At 34.3% G+C, this 21259-nt stretch overlaps 1 protein-coding gene across 9 annotated transcripts in view; it reads left to right on the top strand.

The window, feature by feature from the left end:
- ZNF638 (zinc finger protein 638) overlaps positions 1-21259 on the top strand; it is a 125753-nt gene that overhangs the window by 90688 nt on the left and 13806 nt on the right. For 6 of the 9 annotated variants that reach the window (XM_032410739.1, XM_032410740.1, XM_032410738.1 and 3 more), the window contains 11 exons: positions 2417-2467; positions 4352-4423; positions 5359-5445; positions 5716-5784; positions 6172-6212; positions 7942-8073; positions 9905-10033; positions 11508-11549; positions 12159-12293; positions 14055-14180; positions 19227-19264. In XM_032410739.1, coding sequence (XP_032266630.1) covers positions 2417-2467; positions 4352-4423; positions 5359-5445; positions 5716-5784; positions 6172-6212; positions 7942-8073; positions 9905-10033; positions 11508-11549; positions 12159-12293; positions 14055-14180; positions 19227-19264 — 922 coding nt within the window. The remainder of the gene's footprint in view (positions 1-2416; positions 2468-4351; positions 4424-5358; positions 5446-5715; positions 5785-6171; positions 6213-7941; positions 8074-9904; positions 10034-11507; positions 11550-12158; positions 12294-14054; positions 14181-19226; positions 19265-21259) is intronic. The other 3 variants (XM_032410736.1, XM_032410742.1, XM_032410741.1) reach the window with 3 other exon arrangements.

The raw sequence follows: 21259 nt of genomic DNA, 5'->3' as shown, positions 1-21259 counted from the left end.
TTTATTCCACTCTCTGCTTCATTATTCATACTGTTGCCCTGAGATCTCTTTAAGGCAGATCTGATCATTCTACTCTTAGTGACTCATAGGAGAAAGTCCAAATTCTTTAGCATTGAATAAATGACCCTTCACTCTTTGTCCCAGATTACTTAATACTTAATAGTGAGACTAGTAGAAGTGTTCCCATTAAGGTTAGGGGCAAAAGAAGGGATACTCATCAGTTCTGTGAATTAACATAAATATTGTCCTAAAACTAATAGCCACTAGCCAGTGCAAGTCAAGAGGCATAAAAATTGGAAAGTATGATTCAACATTATTATTTGCAAATGTGTATGTATGACGGAAAACCCAAGAGAGTCTACTGAAATGCTGTTAAATCTAATTAGCCACCTTAATTTTCTAAATTAATACAGGGTTTCAATTGCTTTATTATATAGAAAGAATAACCACTTAATGAAATCTAATAAAATGTTCCATTTAAAATAATAAGAAGGGTAAAAGCTATGAAAAGAATTTTAAAATACTGTAAGGCATAAAGTAGTGCTATGTGGGAAAACAGCTCATTCTTTTTTTTTTTTTTTTTTTTTTTTAAAGATTTTATTTCTTTGAGAGAGAGAATGAGAGAGAGCACATGAGAGGGGGGAAGGTCAGAGGGAGAAGCAGACTCCCTGCCGAGCAGGGAGCCCGATGCGGGACTCGATCCAGGGACTCCAGGATCATGACCTGAGCCGAAGGCAGTCGCTTAACCGACTGAGCCACCCAGGCGCCCTAAAACAGCTCATTCTTTGATTGAAAGCTGCTCACCATTATAATGTGCTTTTTTTTCTTATATTAAGATAAATGTTAGGAACCCAATAAAACTGCCAGTAAGATTCTTTTTTAATTTGAATATAGTTGGCACTAACAATAAGATTTTTAAGCCATATAAGCTGATTATAAAGTTTATACATAAAGAATGAACATAGAATAGACAGGAAAATTCTGCAGAGGAAGAATAATTAGGACAGACTAGCACTAACAGATACTAAAATATGTTACAGAGGTAAAGATTCATTATAGTTTCATGTAGTTGCACAAATAGACAAAAGATCAGTAGGACAGAGAGATTGCAGAGGTAGTTCCTAGGACATACGGAACATCAGTAAATAATTATGGCAATATTTTATTTTATTTTATTTTATTTATTTTTTTTTTTTTTACAATTTTATTTATTTATTTGACAGAGAGAGAGAGTACAAGCAGGTGGAATAGCAGGCAGAAGGAGAGGCAGAAGCAGGCTCCCTGCAGAGCAAGGAGCCAGATGCGGGACTCGATCCCAGGACCCTGGGATCATGACCTGAGCTGAAGGCAGTTTCTTAACCAACTGAGCCACCCAGGTTCCCGGCAATATTTTAAATTAGCAAGGAAAAGATCAATTATTCATTAAATTGCCTAGTCACTTTGTAAAAGTAAAGTACTTTAATGGCAAAATAAATTACAGGTTGTGATATACAAAATGGTAATTAAAAATATTGAAAGAAAATATGGAGAATTTTTTTTGTTTGGTTTTAATTGCAGAGTGAGGGCATCCTTCCCTATCAGGAAAATACTTGATTGCATAAAAAGTATTTTTACATAAGTATTTTTAATAACTTTTTAAAAAGTTGTTACCTATGTGATATAGATGAATTTTCTTAATATATAAAGACCTCTTAGTAAGTAAGAAAAACCTCAACAACCTAGAAGATAAATTGGCAAATATTAAGAATAGCAGATCACAGGGGCACCTGGGTGGCTCAGTCGTTAAGCGTCTGCCTTCGGTTCAGGTCATGGTCCCAGGGTCCTGGGATCAAGCCCCGCATCGGGCTCCCTGCTCTGCGGGAAGCCTGCTTCTCCTTCTCCCACTCCCCCTGCTTGTGTTCCCTCTCTGGCTGTCTCTCTCCCTCTGTCAAATAAATAAATAAAATCTTTAAAAAAAAAAAAAAAAAAGAGCAGATCACAGAGAAAGACATAGTGTTGAATTAAACATAAGAAAGATAATAGTGTTGAATTAATAAACGTGAAAATCAACACAACTTTACTCCTAATTAAAGAAATAAAAATCCGTACCGGTGTCCATCTCAGATTGGAGTGATTAATAACTTCTCTTATCTACTATGTGTGGAAATTGGAAGCCCCACTCTCGTGTGCTATTGATGGGAATATCAATTGGTACAGTCTTCATGCAGGACAATTTAATATTGTTAAAATTTAAATCTTTTCCTTCTGTCTCAGCAACTATATGTCTCAGAATTTATCTGTATAGTTTCACAAGCATACAAAGATGAGTATACGGATGTTTTTTTACAGTGTTTTTCTCAGTCATTGCCAGGTTAGCTCTTCCCTAAATCTAAATGAAAGTATTTGTAATGTGTCATGGATATGTTTTTCTTATTAGCCAAAACTGGACAAGCCAAGACATCTGGAGCCAAAGTCAATAAGTCTTCAGGTATGTTTTTTGCTAAAATTCTAGACCTATTAGTTAATTTTAAATTACTTAAGTATATAACGGTAGTCTTGGATTTCATGTGACAAAGTATGTGCTGGGTGTATATTAATTTTTTTAATTTATAGCCATCTAGAAATTCTGAAAAAGGAGACTTAGTAGATAATACTCCTTTGTAGTAATTATCAAAATAAGATAATCCCCTTCTTTCTCTTTTATTGAGGTCTCTCGGTTTACTTTCTTTTATAAAATAGTTCAGATAACAAACAGCAAAATTATATTTTCTTTTCAGTTGTTAATGGACTTTAGTGGGTTTTTTTGGTTTGTTTTAAGTAGGCTCCATGCTTAGCATGGAGCCCAATGCCAGGCTTGAACTCCCAACCCTGAGATCAAGACCTGAGCTGAGATCAAGAGTCAAACGCTTAACCAGCTGAGCCACCCAGGCGCCCCTCATGGGTTTAAAGTAATTATTTTTTCTCCTTCCTCTAGCATTATCCTTCCTACTTCTCATTTCTGCTAGATGCTGGTTAGTTTAGGGTCATCTTTTTAAGTGGATAGAGATCAATATATTAAATTATCTTCTCTGTAATGGTAGAAAGGAAGCTTTGCATTGGTAAATACCATTGTTAGTGGCAGATCCAGAATTTTCATATAGTAGGTTCTTCAAAGCAGTAATCTGAGGGGGTCAGGGGAAGCTAGAAATACTATTTTGAGGATGCATTTATTTAGTAAACAGTTTGATAGTTTATGAGAATTCTGGTAGAGATTTGGGGGAAATGGGTGTTAAAGCTGCTTAGCCACCCCTTAACTGTGCTGGGAAATTAATTCTCCATATTTTTTCCTTAAGTTCTGGTGCCCAGCTAGAAGTAGTAAGGTGAATTGATTTGTAATAATATACGGATAGTGAAAGAAATACTTAAGAGCCATTTGGGGCTCAGTGTGACTCAAGCAGTGTGTCCAAACTTGGGATTGACGAAGAAATGACTGGTTAGGTGATACTCTATAAGGATTGGTATTAATCTTTTTGAGCAAAGGTTAGGGTCTATCTTTGGATATAAAGGGTGGATTTGTAAACTGCTTCAGTTGTTTTTTGAGCATGTCAGTAGTTTTATTTGTATGATAATTTTTCAAAAGCATAATCATATTCTTACAAGGGTCCTCTTAAGTAATTATAGCAATCACCACCCTTGTTTACAAATGGGCAAATGTACACAGAAATTGATTCATGCCCCAAGACTTCACAATTTAATTTGGAATTCAACTTGATCTACTGACTTCTGATTCTGAGCTTTTTCCTCATAATGCAGCCTTGCTAGTTGTTAGTGAGTCCTCATTTTCAGAGCTAAACCTCATGTTGCTCTCTGAATAGAAAGGGATTTTACTCTCTGGTGATCTTTTCGGTAACACTTTGATGATCACAGTCTTTATACGTTATCTTTGAAAATAAAGATGCGTATGTACAAAGAAGGGTCAGAACAATTTAAATAGTCCTGTTCACATAGAGCCCACTAGGAATGAGTCAAAGCAGGCTTTATGTGGCTTAACCATGATGAAGATGTTCTTGAATGCTTTTCAGTCAGCTGGGAGCCAAGGAAGCTTGGGCTGGGAGACCCTAATTATAACTGTTTATGAAACCATTAAAAGCGTTATGGGACTGTTTTTGTATCTTTACAGTTAGTAATTTTGCTTCTTAGTTGATCCACACATTCAGAGGTTTATTTAACTTGCCCGAATGCTATTTTTAAGTACCCCACTGGGGAGGTGAATTCTTAATTTAGTGATGTTTTTCTTTTTCCCTGAAGAAATTGTCATCATTGCTAGATTTAGAAACTGACCTGTTGATCCTAGGTAAATAAACCAATTTTGACTACAGCTTTTGTGATTTAGGGAAATCAGCGGGTTCTGTAAAATCTGTGGTAACAGTAGCTGCTAAAGGTAATAAAGCTTCAATCAAAACAGGTAAGACTTTCCGGAGAGAGAGGATTTATTAAGTTTGTTCTTAATCTTGCCTTGAAGAATATATTAAACATAATACCAAAAGCAAGTTTTAAATTCATATAATTTATAGTATCTAATAACATCTTGAAAAGTTTAGTAGATACTTCTTTGATATTTAAAACCTGATACATAATGGGACTTCTATTTTTTGGTACGTTGGTTTTTGACAGTGTGTGCCATTGCAGATATATTTTTGCGGATGAAACATTTTTGACAGCTGTATAATTACAGACTGTTCTGCCACTTCCCCCTACAAATCTTTATTTTCCTCATTTTTTAGAGCTGTCACTTCATTACCTTCCCCAGCTTGTAAATTTCTCAGTTTGTTACTCCAAAAAATACTTTTCTTTCCCTGTTAAAAGAATATATTTCCTCTATAAAGAAAGAAATGTAACATGTTGAAACTAACATGATCTGTTTATTAATATATAGGGTAATTTTAAAGAGCCTTTGTAGAAATTACAAAAAAATTTTTGTGTAATTATGATATGCTTCTGCCACATGGAAGATATACCTGTGGCCCATTAATGGCCATCAACAAGAATTGTATCTCATTTTAAATTTGCTTTTTTAAAAAATTTATTTATTTGAGATAGAAAACGCACGAGCAGGAGGCAGAGGGAGAAGCTTAGCAGGGCACCCTGTTTGAGGCTTAATCCCAGGGTCCTGGGATCATGATCTGAGCCAAAGGCAGATACTTAACCCACTGAGCCACCCAGTTGCCCCTTTAAATTTGCTTTTAATCTTATTGGTAAACAGATATAAGTGGAAATAATAACTATATGGAAAAAAATTGCCTTTATAATGAAGTTGGACCACATTACTTATATGTATTATTATGAAACATGTTAAATGAACAGATCCTTAGAATAATTGTTCACTTCTACTTTTAAAAGCAAAATCTGGTGGAAAGAAGTCTCTAGAAGTCAAAAAGGCTGGCATTGTCAAAAACAGAGACACCAGTAAACCTGTGGTTGTACCAGGTAAGCTTTAAACGCTTTTTATTCGTTTAAGTGCTTTCTTTAGATCTCCTTGTGTACATTTGAAGTATATTTTGGAATTACTGCTTTAAAATTTTCAAAGGGATTGTTTTGATTTTCAAAGAAAAGTCTGCATTAGCTTTGACTTAAATCAGGTCAGTCTAAGGAGACTTAAAATGACGAAATAAACTAATTTAAGTTCCTGTTTAGATTCATTAGTTTAATTATATTAGTGTGTTTTTCTAGACTATTAAAGCAGACTATTTCATGCAGAAAACTCTGAAATAAAGACCAGTATGGAAGTCAAAGCCACAGAAAATAGTGCTAAGGAAACTATTTCAGGTAGGTCAAAAAAATTTTATTTTGTTCTTAAAATGTTTAAAGATGGAAAATTAAATTTTAAGAAAATAAGATTTTTAATTTTGTGGCATATATACATGTATATTTTTTAAAATCTCAGGCTCATACCTAAGTGAAATTTAAAATATGATTCAGATCTTCACACTGTCTCTTCTTGATTATTCTGGAATTTTCCTCTTACAAGAAATAAAATGAAACATTATTTAAAAGCCATTGTTACTTCTGTAGCTATAGCCTTCTTAAATTTTCTAGTATTTTGTCAGTTGTGTACATTTTCATGCAGCTGCTATTTAATCTACTGTGGGGAAAGAGGGATGTTGGTAAATAAAATACATCTGCATGAATTCTTACCTTATTTTGTATCTTAAGTAGCTGCTGTGGAGGCCACAGAAAAAGAACCAGTTAACAAGGTCAGTTTTTATATTTTACTTATTATTTAAAAGCTTAGGAAATTTTGACACAATATATTTTTCTTACTCTAAACCCACTAAAAAATGTACAGGTTTTGGTATGGTGAAAAATCTGTCATTTGTGACTTTTTTTTTTTTTTTTTAAGTTTTATTGCTTCACCTTAGGTTTTTGTTTTTAATGGAGAGGTGGGGGAGGGGCCGAGGGAGAGGGAGAAAGAATCTTAAGCGGGTTCCAGGGTGGGTCTCAGGACCCTGAGATCATGGCCTGAGCCTAAATCCATAGTCAGATGCTTAACCAATTGAGCCACCCAGGCAGTCTTATCATTTGTGACTTTTTGGAAAGGGTTTGAGTTGCAGTAAGTCATAAAAGTTTTAAGTGCAGATTATCAATAAATTGTACATGTTTTTGAGGTTTACCTTTTACCAAGAAAAAAAAGTTTAGGCCAAAGTGGGTTTTTGAGTAGAAAAACAGGTTGTCAAATTAAAACCAGTAGAATTTTGTGAAATCTGTTTTTCTTTTTTCTTAGAGGCAAATGGAAGATAAGTTAATATTTAGAATACCAGCCAGTCAGTTCTCTGTGTTTTTAGAATAGCGAGTAGAGTTTGAAGTTTTATTTGAAGGGCATAAAGTTCACATTACTGTTTTTCTGTGGTTTCATCTGTCATGACTGTATTAATGTCTTGTTAATTTAGATTTTACTGGTTACGATCTTGAGATCATTCAAATGCTAAACAATAAGTTTATTTTTGACTGGTAGATTCATTCTTCCAAGTAGTAACTAGTATGTCTTAACTATTTTGTTTCAGGAAGAATATTTTAAAGCACAAATAGATTGATCTAAAGCACTTCCAAAGGAACCATTTGTGAACACAGTTGACGTGCTAGTTAAAAATCATTCTCAACTGATTTATGAAAATTATAACTTCCTGTCTCCACCCACAACCCCCCCCCTTTTTTTCCAAAAGAAAAGTCACAAGTTGTCCAGTTTACTATAGTACACCTTTGGGGATTTTCTCGAAATTTACTAAAAGGAAAAATTGGCATTGATGAGAGTCCTCTTGAAGAAAGATCTGAAAGAAGAAAAGGCAGAAGTGAGAGTATTTACTTCGTAGTGGGGATTGGGTTATAGGGAAAGGTTTCTAAGGCATCAGGGAAGCTTTTTAATTTTGCCTGTAAGATTATTCAGCAAGATAAAAGGATATGCTCTGATTTGGAGCTTGGGGATGTGAGCCTCACATGGCACAGGAATGGCAGCAGTGCATGAGGGAGTTGTTGTCAGAGATGAACTGGTGTTTTTAAACTTGCACTTCAAAAAAAAATAAATTTGCATTTTTATTATTTTTACCTTTTTTTAAGATTTTATTTTTTTAAGTAATCTCTATACCCAGTTGTGGGGCTTGAACTTACACCCCAAGATCAACAGTCGCATGCTCCCCTGACTGAGCCAGCCAGGCGCCCCTTAAACCTGTATTTTTAAACAGGGGTTGAAAAAGAACTAAAAGCCTCGACTAGAGGACAGATGGTATGACTGAAACTATGCTGTGTACTTGAAGAGAGGAAATTCGCATTTTGTTTTGTTTTTGAGGTTCAGACCGGCCTTCTTAATTGATAAGATTTAGTCTTAAATGCAGTTTAAATACTAACATAACATGATCTGCAGCATAAACTTAAGTAAATACAAAAACAGTTAAAGAAATTTGAATGTCAACTCTTAAATTTGTTTTGAAGGAAACAGAGGAAATGTGTGTGGTACTTATTTCTAATTTGCCTAATAAAGGATATTCTATAGAAGAAGTTTACAACCTAGTAAAACCATTTGGTGCTTTAAAGGATATTTTGATTTTATCATCTCATAAAAAGGTAAGCGTTGATAATAGCTGTTCATATTGTCTGAAGCACATTTTGAAAAACACTAAGTTCACAAAACTAAAAAGAAAGGGTTTAAAAGCAGCACCTCAAAATAATTAAGCCACTTAAGCTAAGGGATTTTTAAAATATAAAACAGATACCCCATATTTTAGTGTTTTTCTCATCTGACCTAGTTTAATGATGGGGAGGATGGCTTACTGAATGTGTCGAAGTTCTCAAAATTTTAGTCTAAAGAAAATGTTTTATATCTTTAATATGTAACGCAGAGTTTTATAACAACATAAACTTTATTGCACTTTTTTACTAGTATTCCTGCTGTTTTACCAATTAGACTCAAATGGGAAGTAACCATTCTCAAATATGTCATTAGTACTTAGAATAACCTTAGTTTATCTGTGTGTTTTACGTTTTCAGTAATAAGTACATACTGCTTTTGTAATTTTAAAACAAAACAAAATGTATTAATAAAAACACCTTGTGGAAGGTATCTTATAGGGAGTGAGATTTCAGGAAAGTTTAAATACTGGAAACACCATTCTGGTGGTTAGTAGTAGTGTTCCTACATTAGAAAGGAGTTAGTGATCACTAGAGATCTTTGGGAGTAGGATATATGTTTGCTGGTGGTCAGAACCAGTGTGCTTCAGAAAACAGTAGAAGAGAGTGAATACAAGTGAGTTAAATGCAGTTTCACATAATGTTAAAAGTAGATTATTTGAATGGTTGCACGACTTCATAAATTACTAAAAACCAGTGAATTCTACACCTGTACTGGTGAACTTTATGATATGTAAATTATATTTCAGTAAAGCTGTTTTTATTTAGAGACAAGAATAAAAGAATAAAAATGAATTTTTTAATAAAAATTTTTTTATGTGACAATACATTGAAATAGGGGGAAATTGTGGGAATCTGGAAATGAATAATTCAGATTCATACTTTACATCATATACCAAAGTATGAGTAGATACATTGAAATCCAAATACAGAAAATGTAGATTATTATCTGCCCAGTTTTTATTAGAGTTGAGTAGAATTATTAACTATTTGGAGATTTAATACTTTTCTAGATATGTGAAAAATACCAGATTCAATCATATAAACATTTATGAATTAAAATTAACATAAAGCAAGATGTAAATTAAAAATTAAAAATATTTGTAAAAAGAAACAAAGATTCATATCCTTATTACACTATAAAATAGTAAAAATTCAATAAACAAATTGGCAAATGACACAGATAGTTCCTTTGAAAACAAGAATTACAACTATGAACAAATATATGGAAGATTTCTACCTCACTGACTATCAGACACAGAAGAATGTTCAACTATTCATTTACCCAGTGATGAAAATTAAAACCAAAATGTATGGAATTATAATTTTATAATTAGGAAAACAACGAAATTAAAAGTAACTTGGTAATCATTACACATTTCTTTGGTTCTTTCAATTCTCATATTTCTCATATTTTATCAGTCATTAAATTTATTTAAATATTTATTAAATATCTGCAGTATGCTAGATACTGCTCTAGGTACTAAGGGTACAATGATGAATAAGATAAATAAGATTTTCCTAAATGTCCTTTACTAGAATGTCCCTTATTTCTCTCTTTAGTATTGCCTTATGAGTTCAGTCATTCATTATTTCTTCCTTATTGTTGTAATACTCTGGGTCTATTGGCCTCACTTTCTCAGGAATGCATTTTTTTTATCTTAATGTTTACTAAGTTATTCAATTGACTCTTAAGTATTAAATCTTTTCAAGAAAAAGTAACTTAAAGACATTTATTTTTTTGTTCTTGTGCTTTCTATTTTAAAAGATATTTATGGAAATAAATAGAAAATCTGCAGAATCTATGGTAAAATTTTATACCTGCTTCCCAATATCAATGGATGGAAATCAACTCTCAATAAGTATGGTTCCTGAAAACATGAATATAAAAGACGAGGTAAATAATGGACTTACCGTCATTTTTACTAGAATATAAAATTTTTAGATCCGGTTTATTATAGTTGGTTATGTTTTCTGGCTTGTGTCTTCTTCAGGTTACATGTATTCTCTGAGTCATTGAGAAAGCTTCTTCCTGTCTCTTCACAGTCTCCCATCCCAGTGTTTGAGAGTTACTTCCATATTGAGGGACTGTAATTCCTCATGTATGTCAGAATGGAAAAAAAGTTGAAAACTGTTATCTGTAGACAACTCTGTATTCTTATTTTACTGCCTTTATCTGTCCTCCAAACTGGAATCCCAGATGTTATCTTTAGTTTTTCTCTTATTTTCTCACAACCAGTCCATCACTAGGTCTAAATATTTCTGTAGCTTGTTTCCTCTTTGTCCCATCCATCATTGCTTTGTTTCTTGAAAACTCCAACTGAAGTAGTTCTTCATGTCTCCTACCTTTAGTTTTTTCTCCCTTAAAATCTTTCTCCACGAAGCAATGAGACTGATATAAAAATAAGAGAGACACAGCGAGAGAGGGAACACAAGCAGGGGGGAGTGGGAGAGGGAGAAGCAGGCTTCCCACTGAGCAGGGAGCCCAATATGGGGCTCAATCCCAGGACCCTGGGATCATGACCTGAGGGGAAGGCAGACACTTAACCGACTGAGCCACCCAGGCAGCCCTAGACTGATACAAAATTAAATCTGTTCAAAGTCAACTGATTTAGAAGCCCTTCACTGTTTTTTTGTGGCATACAAATATTTATTATCAACTGCTAAGAGGCATGAAGCAGTTTTTAGAATCTCTAGAGGAAGGTGGAAATGCAAGTTATTTGAGAAAGCCTTTCAGAGAGAATCACTCTGGTGTAATTGGTAGAATTGTTTTATATGTGTCAGTAGTGTTGAAAAGAAAAAAAAAAAGTTCAAGAACCAGAGTCTCATAAAATAAAGTTCCTTTCCTATACTGGTAAGCCGTCCATTAGCTAGCCTTTCCCAGCTCTGACATTTTTGTCTCATGCTACTCTTAGCCTTCTTTATAAATCAACAGTACTAAATAATTGCACATTTAATACTCTGCACTATTGTGTTTGTTTTTTTTACTAGCCTACATTTCTATTCTTCTCATCCCCTACTTTGCTTAGTTAACTTTTTATTTTACAATTTGAATTCTCTTACTGTCTGCTAAATTAAATCTCTTATTCCTTGTATATGAATTTGAATGTTCTCCCCTGACGCCACCTTATTAATCTTTAATGTACTTAGGGGAATAGGAAGAATTAAAGTGTATTAAGGTGGGACTTGAATAATTTGTTTAGGAAGAAGGAAAGATTTTTAGAAGGAACAAACTTTTGCTGACTTCTCATTTTATGAAATAGTGCTTAATGCTTATTCACATAGGTTATTTTATTATAAATCCTGACTAAATAAATATGTGAATGAGGAAGACTTATATCTTCCACTTTCCCTCTGTTCTGCCTTTCTAGGAAGCTATATTTACAACCTTGATTAAAGAAAATGACCCAGAGGTAAGTTTTACATTTAAATGCTTTTGTACACTGGTTTAATTGATGGAAACATTGGTTATTCACCTGTTACAAATAAAACCTTACTACTAATTTTAAAATATTGAGGTGATGGTGGAAGGCACATGATGTAATGAGCACTGGATGTTATATGCAGCTGATGAATCACTGAACTCTACCTCTGAAACTAATAATACACTATATGTTAGTTAATTGAATTTAAATTAAAAAAATAAAATATTGAGGTGATGAAAGTGTCAGATGGATCTTCTCTTGGTAAAAATAAGAAATAAAGGGACATGGTAATCCCTATTGTGAAATATTTTCTAGATACTGGAGCCATATTAAGTGGCTTAGGTATAAAGTGTTTTGGGTAAATATTATGTTGATAGAAGAAAGATTATACTTCTTGTTTTAGTATATTGCATTGATCACTCAAATCTAAAACTAAGATCTTACTGTCTTCACTCACATAGTCATTTTCTTATTCCTGGGAGAGGATATCATCTGACCTCTGAAAAATTAAATTACTGTTAGTCTGTGTTTTATAGTTTGATATTTCAGCTGTGTTTCTCTTTTTCTATGTATCTCTTAAAAAAAAAAAACCTCCAGGCAAATATAGATAAAATTTACAATCGATTTGTACATCTTGATAACTTACCAGAAGATGGACTTCAGTGTGTGCTTTGTGTTGGACTTCAGTTTGGAAAAGTGGCTCACCACGTATTCATGAGTAATAAAAACAAGGTAATGAGGTCCCTCCTGTTTTAGCTATATGTTCTGTAGAGAATATATGACTGAACCCTGTACTCTTCAGGTTTGCAACTTTTAATCCATCTTCTGAACTGAAGCACCTATAAACATTATTTCTTAGCCAAACTATGATAGATCAGTATATTTTCTCCTGGGCTATAAGAAGAAGGAAGAGATGATGACTTTCTCCTCAGAACTCCTAGTGTTTTTTTGTTTTGTTGAAAGATTTATTTATTTATGTTGAGAGAGAGAGAGAGCAGAAGGAGGGGAAGAGGGAGAGGGAGAATCTCTAGCAGACTCCCCACTGAGTGGGAAGCCTGACATAAGGCTTGATCCCACGACCCTGAGATACGACCTGAGCCGAAGTCAACAATCAGACACTTAACCAGCTGAGCTACTCAGGTGCCCCAGAACTCCCAAGTTTTAATGGGAAATAAAACTTGCACAAGGGAGAAAGGTAGTATGTGCAAAAGAGCATTATCTTATGGGAAAGTTTAGACTTGAGTTCATCTAGCCTTAACTACCTTTATGACCTTGGCTGAGTTGACTTAAACTTTTAGTTAGTTCTTATTTGTAAAATGAAAAAAGGTGTTACCAGATATTTTCTAAAGTTTTTTGTTTAGTTATACAGAAAGAAGTATAAAATGATCATCCCTTACTTAGGGGTTTGGTTTCTTAAAAGAAATTGCTAACCTCTTGACATTTGCTATGCCCTCTGTGTTAAATATTTAATTCAGATACTTGTCTAGTAAAATTAGATTTTGAGCAACCATATATTACCTAGAAAGGTAGGATTTCATATCAAAGTTGATAGTGTTTGCTTCAGAAAAAGTACCTGATTCACCAAAGGTAGATACTAATTTCTTTGACATGCTTCTAACTTGATACATAGAGCATGTTTGATACTTTAGAAGTAGTGTGACATAGGAGGGAAGGGAGATGACAGATGGTATAAGGAATTTTGAACTTAGATATGTTTAATCTTCTGGTAGGTATTCCTATCATACTTTTCCATTTTGCCCGGACTTTGCAACATTTTAAGGATTGTTTTCTCTTGTTTCCTTTGAAATGAAGATTAACTTTACCTTTGTAATCACATTTGAAGTCTGGAAGAAAAACATATCTATTCTTTAGAAAAATTAAAAAATGTTTTTATTGTACTAAAATATATGTAACTAAATTTACCATTTTAACCATGTTTAAGTGTCCATTCAGTGGCATTAAGTATATTCATGTTGTTATACAACCGTCACCACAGTCCATCTCCAGAACTTTTTTATCTTCCCAAACTGAAACTCCCTGTCCATTAAACAGTAATTCCTCCATGCCTCTCTCTTCCTAGCCCCTGACAACCACCATTCTACCACTCTACTTTCCGCTCTAGGAATTTCACTACTCTAGCTATCTCCTATAAATGGAATCATACAATATTTGATCTTTAGTGATTGGCTTATTGCACTTAGCTTAATGTCTTCCAGCATATATTATAACATGTCAGAATTACCTTCCTTTTTAAAGCTGAATAATAATCCATTGTTTATCTATTCATCCGTTGATACTTCTTAGTTTGCTCCACCCTTTGACTATTGTGAATAACACTGGTATGAACATGGGTGTACAAATGTCTGTTTGATTTCCTGCTTGCAGTCCTTTGGGGTAATACCACAAAGTGGGATTCCTGGATCATATGGTAATTCTACTTTAGTTTTTTTATGAACTACTTAATTTTTTTTTTTTTTTTAATCTTCTCCAAAGGCAATTCTTCAGTTAGATAGTCCTGAATCTGCTCAGTCAATGTATAGCTTTCTGAAACAAAATCCACAGAATATAGGTGACCATGTATTGACCTGCACATTATCTCCGAAAATCGACTCATCAGAGGTAAGATTATTTTCTATCAACTTCTGTGCTTTTAGAAAATGAAGAAAGTGTAAAGGTCATTCTTCCAAAGCTAGAAGATGTACTCTGAAGGAAATTTCAAGAATTATTCTTGGAGAGTAGCCAAACTGGTACTGAGTTTAGATATTCTTTCTTTTAAAAATTTGTGTTGTAATCACTACTTCATTTTTATGCTTTATGGAGCAGTGTAAATTTGTCTAAATTACAATAAGTTGAATAATTTTGAAAAATGTAGCATATTCATTCTGATACCTGTTATGGACATATGTGTAGAATGATTCCATGTATGTAACATGATCATGATTCTCTCTGGAGTGCAGAATCTACTTTGAGTCCATTTTGGCCGCCTCCTGATAGAAGTTTACTTAGTCTGTTCTTTATTATAAACTCTTGTATAAGACATAAGATTTTACACATTATTGGCTTACACAGTAATAATACATGTATGAAAACTATAAGTAATCTGCCTTTGTGAGAATGAAATTCAGACTCAGATGTTTTCTCTCTTTTTTTTTTAAGATTTTATTTATTCATTTGAGACAGAGAGAGAGAGCATGAGCAGGGGGAGAGGCAGAGGGAGAGGGAGAAGCAGGCTCCCTGCTGAGCCAGGAGCCATATGTGGGGCTCCATCCCAGGACGCTGGGATCATGACCTGAGCCGAAGGCAGATGCTTAGCCATCTGAGCCACCAAGGCGCCCCAGATGTTTTCTCTTTCTAATAGTTTCATTTTATCTCCATAACAGGAGGTAAATAATGGGGCCTATATTTGGTGTCTGCATGTTTTTTGTTTATTAATATGCTAAAAATTTTGTGCTAGCTCAAGAAAAAGAAAATTCTGAGTAAATGCATAATGATAGGTACTGTTTTGTTTTGTTTTTTAAGATTTAGAGAGAGAGAACGGGGGTAGGGGCTGAGGGTGGGGAAGAGAGAGAATCCTCAGGTAGACTCCCTCTTGAGTGCGGAGCCCAACACGGGGCTCTATCTCATGACCCTGAGATTATGACCTGAGCCGAAAAGAAGAATCGGACGCTTAACTGACTGAGCCACCCAGGCGCCCCATGAGAGGTACTAATTTCAGCACAGATTTGAGTGGCTTGTTTAAACTGATAATTTCAGAAAAAATTTGGAAGTTTTTAGCATTTTTTTTCTCTCAACAGTACATGGTATTTTTAAAAATTTGTGTTTTTGATATTTTGAAGTTTTTACTTTGTTCAGAATTATAGTAAACACTGACGATACAGAAATTTTTCTTCTAAAAAATACAGTCCTGAATTTTTAGACTTAAAGAAAATGAAACAAATAATTATATAAAACGTCTGCCTGAATGATACTTTACTTCCCAAGCTTTTACTTGGAACCTTATTCTTATGGCTTATTAAATTGAAAAAACACATTGTTTTACTGTAGACTTAGCCCCACATAGTCTTTACTGTAGACTTAGCTAGCCTCATAATCTTTAGCACGTTCATTATATTCATTTAAATTGATGGTTGAGGCAGGTAGACTAATTTCAAGGTATTATAATGGTCTATATGAGAAGTAATGAAAGCCTAATCTAGACTAGGAAATGGAAATAAATCCTGTCCCCCGATTTTTAAAATAACAGTTTTTAATTTACGTTTATAATGATCTAATTAATTAACAACCTTATATTATTCTTCGGCACCCCCCATTCATTTTTTTACCTGTAATGTTGGAGAGTAGCCAAACATTGGCTCTCCAAAATGTTGGAGAGGAGCACAAATGATGCTGTTTAGATATTCTTTCTTTTAAAAATGTGTTTCAATCACTACTTCAATTTTCGTGGTTTATGGAGCAGTGTAAATTTGTCTAAATTACAGTAAGTTGAATAAGGTACACATTGCAACTTTTAGTTGTATAACTATAGTTACTCTGCATATGAAGCATGAAGGCTTAATTCTAAGTACTGAAAATTAATACCTGTATTTTTGATACCTTGATTAGTTAGATACTTACTGCAGAATTGAAGAGCATGAGAGTGGGTCTGTAAAGAAGGAAATACACATCTGTCCATAACTTGTACACTTGGAGGTCACTTTCTTATATCCCCATTCATTTTTCAAAATGATGCTGTTTTTGTTTTCTTCAGTGTTTGGATTATGGCTTTCCTGTACAATTGTGGCAGGGCAATTGATGCTGAGAGGAAAAGGGAAGAGTGTCTTCATGTTACTCAGGCCATTTATTAGTATTTGTTGAATAGAATCTACTCTATTGTTAAAGCTCCCTGTTCTAAATTTATGGCCATTTGTTTCCATAAAGCAACTTATACACCTTTATTTTCTTTTTATTGCTCTTCTGAGTTATTTCTGTTATTTCTTAGATTCTGTATCTCCTCTCTTGGTTCGCTTTTCTGTTTGTTAGATTACATCATCAAATAATTTCCCCCCAGAAAGTATGTGTGGACAGTAAACTTTTTGAATCCCTGCATATTTGAAATTGACTTTATTTTGCTCTTACATTGATAGTTTGTCTAGATGGAGAATTCTGTGCTCAGATTGTTTTTCCTTTCATTGTTTTTCTTAACCTGTAGTAGTTCTTTTGTTTGTTTTAAAAACAGATTTTATTTTTAATAAATCTCTACACCCAACATGGGGCTCGAACTCACAACCCCAAGATTAAGAGTTGCATGCTCTACCTACTGAGCCAGTCAGGTGCCCCTTAACCTGTATTGTTAAGGAGAAAGCTGATTGTTTTTTAAGATTTTATTTATTTGAGAGAGAGTGAGCAAGAGAGAGAGCACAAGCAGGGGGAGTGGCAGAGGCAGAGGGAGAAGCAGGCTCCCCACTGAGCAGGGAGCCTGATGCAGGACTTGATCCCAGGACCCTGGCATCATGACCTGAGCTGAAGGCAGATGCTTAACTGACTGAGCCACCCAGGTGCCCCGAGAAAGCTGATTCTAGTCATATCGTTATGTATTTTATTTTTTTCCTTTGAAAACTTTTAGCATTTATTGATTGGTTCATTAAACAAATACCTGTCTAATTCCTTTTCTATGCCAGCACTGTTTTAGACATTGGACTACATTGATAAATAGAGGAGTTGATGTCCTAGTCCTCAAGGAGCTCATATTTTAGTGGAGAAGATGGACTGTAAAAAGATTATACGTGTACACACACACACACACACACACACACACAATGTTAGGTGGTTAAAAAATTCTATGAAGTGTTATGGAGACCAATCAAGATAAAAGGGTAGAGAGTAATGGATGGGGGGAATGTATATTTTAGAGTGGCAGGGATAGTCCCTCTGAGGAATAGTTATTTGAGACCTGAGCAAAGTAAGAGAGCAAGCTCTACAATAACAAGGAGAGGAGGTTTTTAAACTGAAGGGCAAGTGCTAAGTCCTTAAGGACAAATCTGATGACTCAGGAACTCCAAGGAGGATCAGTATGGCTAGCCCAGTGAGCAAGGTTTTATCTTGGTTTGGGACTTACTCATATGTCCTGCTTTAGAGCACTCAGTGAATTTATAAAGATTAGTGTGTTCCTTCACCTGAAGAAGATCTTCCTCTTACTATTTCTTTGATTACTTCTTAACTTTAAATTTTAATGTTCTGTCTTTCTGGAAGTAGGACCTATACTGATTTTGTGGAGTATTTCATTGTCTGAAATGTCTTCATTCCATTTTGTATCCTTATCTTGCTCTCTGTTGTGCATTTGTTTTTCTCTTTATGAATAAAGAAGCAAGTTAGCTTGTACTGGTATCTGGTATAGATTTCCTCTGCTGTCATGAGGACCCCTCCCCGCACAAGCATTTCCCGTGAATGGGAAGACTGCTTGTAAATATTATGGATGGGGCTTATCAACTGTCATCTTTAATTTTGGTTATGTATCATTAGAGTGTAGACTGAATACCCAGCAAAATGCCTCAGTAAAGAAGGCGTTACTCTGGGACTCCCATCACCCACACCAGAAATCCTCTCTAAGGACATTATTCAATTTTTTTAAAGTATAATTTTCAGTTTTTAATATATCTAAAGAAAGATAATTCTCAACTCAGAGCACACACGATTCCCAGAGGAAAAGCCTACAGCTAGTATATATAAGCTCTAAAGAACAGACAGTTTTTGCTGTTTCGTTCACTGATGTGTCCAGTGCCTGGACTGGTGCTTGGTATGTTAGGCATTGAATTTTTAATTCTGCTTCCATTTTGGGCCGTAGGACATTGATTTTTTGGTGGTTCAGGTATATGTTTAAAAGGATTATTGTTAGGGTTGCTTGGGTGACTCAGTCAGTTAAAGCATCCAACTTGTGATTTCAGCTCAGGTCTTGATCTCAGGGTCGTGAGTTCAAGCTCCACATTGGGCTCCACTCTGGGCATGGAGCCTACTTAAAAAAAAAAAAAAAAAAAAGGATTGTTAAATTTTCTTCAGCACTTCTAAGTGTTTTGAGTAGAAAGCTTTTTAAGTCACCTAATCTCCCTTATAAATAGAAGTCTTTTTAAATAAAAATTGCACAATGAAGATGTTATTTTGGTTTGATTGTTTTTATTCTTCAAAAAAAGCAGCATTTCCAAGCTTTTAGTTAAAAAAAAATTTTTTTTTTTAAAGATTGTATTTATTTATTAGAGAGAGAGTGCGAGTATGCATGCATGGGAGGAGGGCCAGAGGGAGAGGGGCTGCGAGAATCTCAAGCAGACTCCCGTCTGAGTGCAGAACCTGACTCGGGGCTTGATCTCAGGACGTTGAGATCATGACCTGAGCCAAAACCAAGAGTTGGATGCTCAGCCAACTGTGCTACCCAGGCATCCGAAAGAGTTTCTTATTTATATCAACATTAAGGAGACTTTCCTCTCATTAATTGCTGTGTGTCAGTTATTCCCTATCACCTAACTTAGGGCTCTTTATCTAATGAGAAAATAATTCTAGTACCTGATAGTTAATGTGGACAAGATGTGATATTGTTTTTTTAGCTTAGATTTTAAGAACTGAACTCATTGCATTGATGGGTTAAATATTTAAAATCCGGTAGAATAGCCTCTAATGAAATGTGGAATTGTGTTACAGGCTCAAGCTGACAAAGACCCAGAACTAGGAAAAGAAAGGTATGTTGCTTTAAGTTTGCTAACATTTTTGCATAGTATTTAATTACTGAATTTTTTCCTGTATTTTATGGTAATTGTTCACTTGTAGCAAAATATTTGTATCTCTCATGTCCATTTTGTGTATATATATGAATGTTACTGTGTGTGTGTGTGTGTGTGTGTGTGTGGTTTTTCGTGTTTTTTTTTTGACTGAGCGTTGTTTTGTTTTTTAGTCTCAGTTATTTACTGATTTTTTAGAAAAACTAAATTTGTAAACACAGTTTGAATTAAATACATAAATATGACTTCTTTATGAAATGTTTTGCTGGACTCTTGAACAACTCGACTCCGTTATCAGCATTACATTCTTGTTAGATTTTTCTATTCCAAAATTGTTAAACACAGTAATAAAATTTTAATCATTTTGTATAGTCTTTTAAAATTTCATTGACTTAAAACCAAAAAGAAGGTATTCAGTATGTATTCTGATACTTTTTGAAGACAACTGGAGTGGGGGAAAGGAAGCAAAATAATGGATGAAAACTTGGATGAAAGATGAAAACTTGTTCTTCGGTGTAAACACAGTGACTCACAGTCTTGTTCTGACCACATATAGTGCACCCTCTTCTTAGTAACTTTTTCATCCTGATGAATACCTTTATCACCACCTTCACCCCACCAATTAATAACCTTCTTTTTACTGCTTTTCATTGGAATCACTGATTTAGAATTCTTTCCCTTCTTTAATACTAAGTGATTTGCTCTTATTTGTTAGAGTCAATGTAATAAGAGCTTATCAGTTTGAAAGAGCATTTTGAAAGTGTTTAAATATGGAAAGTTTGTTTTATTTGATGCACTAATTTTAAGATGCCTGAAAAGCAGGATGTCTTACGGATTTTTCTTAGTAATTCTTAAATGAGGCTTTTAAATGATAAAGATGATTAAGAGTGCTTTAAAATATGGTGGTAACTTTAAGCAATTAGGTTTGCTGTAAATGCCAGCGCAGACTTTTTATGAAGTTGTACACCATCATATCAATTATGTTCACATGTCTAAAAGTAATACCAACAGCACTGTTGGCTATCAAAGCCCACAAAGGGCAATAGGCTGGTAATGCTACATGTCATAGAGATGGACCTACAGTTTGACCACAGTAACTCTGGCTGAGTAGGCTTTTTCAAAAATTCATTTTATAGAGGAATCTCATTTTATAGATTTCATTTGACATAGTTTTAGGTCTGCAAGAACAGCTCTTGTCTGTGTTCTGGTCTTTTTTTCCTCTCATTATCTTGACTTTCCAATCAGAGATTCTTTATGGTAATCTTATAAAATTAATTTTAAAAATTCTAGTACTAATACTTTCCATTTTGCAGTCAGTTTTTTCTGACTTATATGACATTAGAAAAAAATACGTGGGATGGGGCCTGAATACTTCACATTTCTTTATTGAGTAAACTGATCCTGGGAAAATACTGGTGCTTGTTGTGTTGCTTTTGTTTTTGAAGCACTTGCAGGTGCTGATTCATCATGAATATGATCCTTTTGTTTATAATTAGCGTGAAGTCTTTAAATATATTTCCTACTTGAAGGAAATCTCCTATGGATATATTAATAATAATCTACATTTTGCCTGTTCTCATCCCCTTCCATGTAAACTGTATTTACTTATGTGATTAAGGTTCCAAATAAGGATGCAAGGTGCAGTTTTCACCAGAACAATGTTGGGAAGTACCCAAGTGGCCCTCTTAAATAAATACTAATCTTCAGTATTGTTAAGTTGCAGTCTAAAGTTTCTCAGAAAGTGTAGGGTATGGTATTAACCTTTGTTCTCACACCCAGCTTTTTTTGAGTTTTGAAGCCCTGGTATTATGGGGGAATGGAAGTGGGCCAGGGGTGGAAATTAGATACCTATATTCTGAATGCCTTCCCTATTTCTTTTTTGTGCATTTCTCAAAATATGACTGTGTTTTCCTTTGATCTCTAAAAGACTTTTTTTTTTTTTTTTTTTTTTTGACT

Source organism: Phoca vitulina, unplaced genomic scaffold (genome assembly GCF_004348235.1).
Source record: "Phoca vitulina isolate PV1807 unplaced genomic scaffold, GSC_HSeal_1.0 scaffold12, whole genome shotgun sequence".
Classification (NCBI taxonomy): domain Eukaryota; kingdom Metazoa; phylum Chordata; class Mammalia; order Carnivora; family Phocidae; genus Phoca; species Phoca vitulina.
Note: the sequence above shows the minus strand (reverse complement) of the source record. Positions and strands in the feature narration are given on the sequence as shown.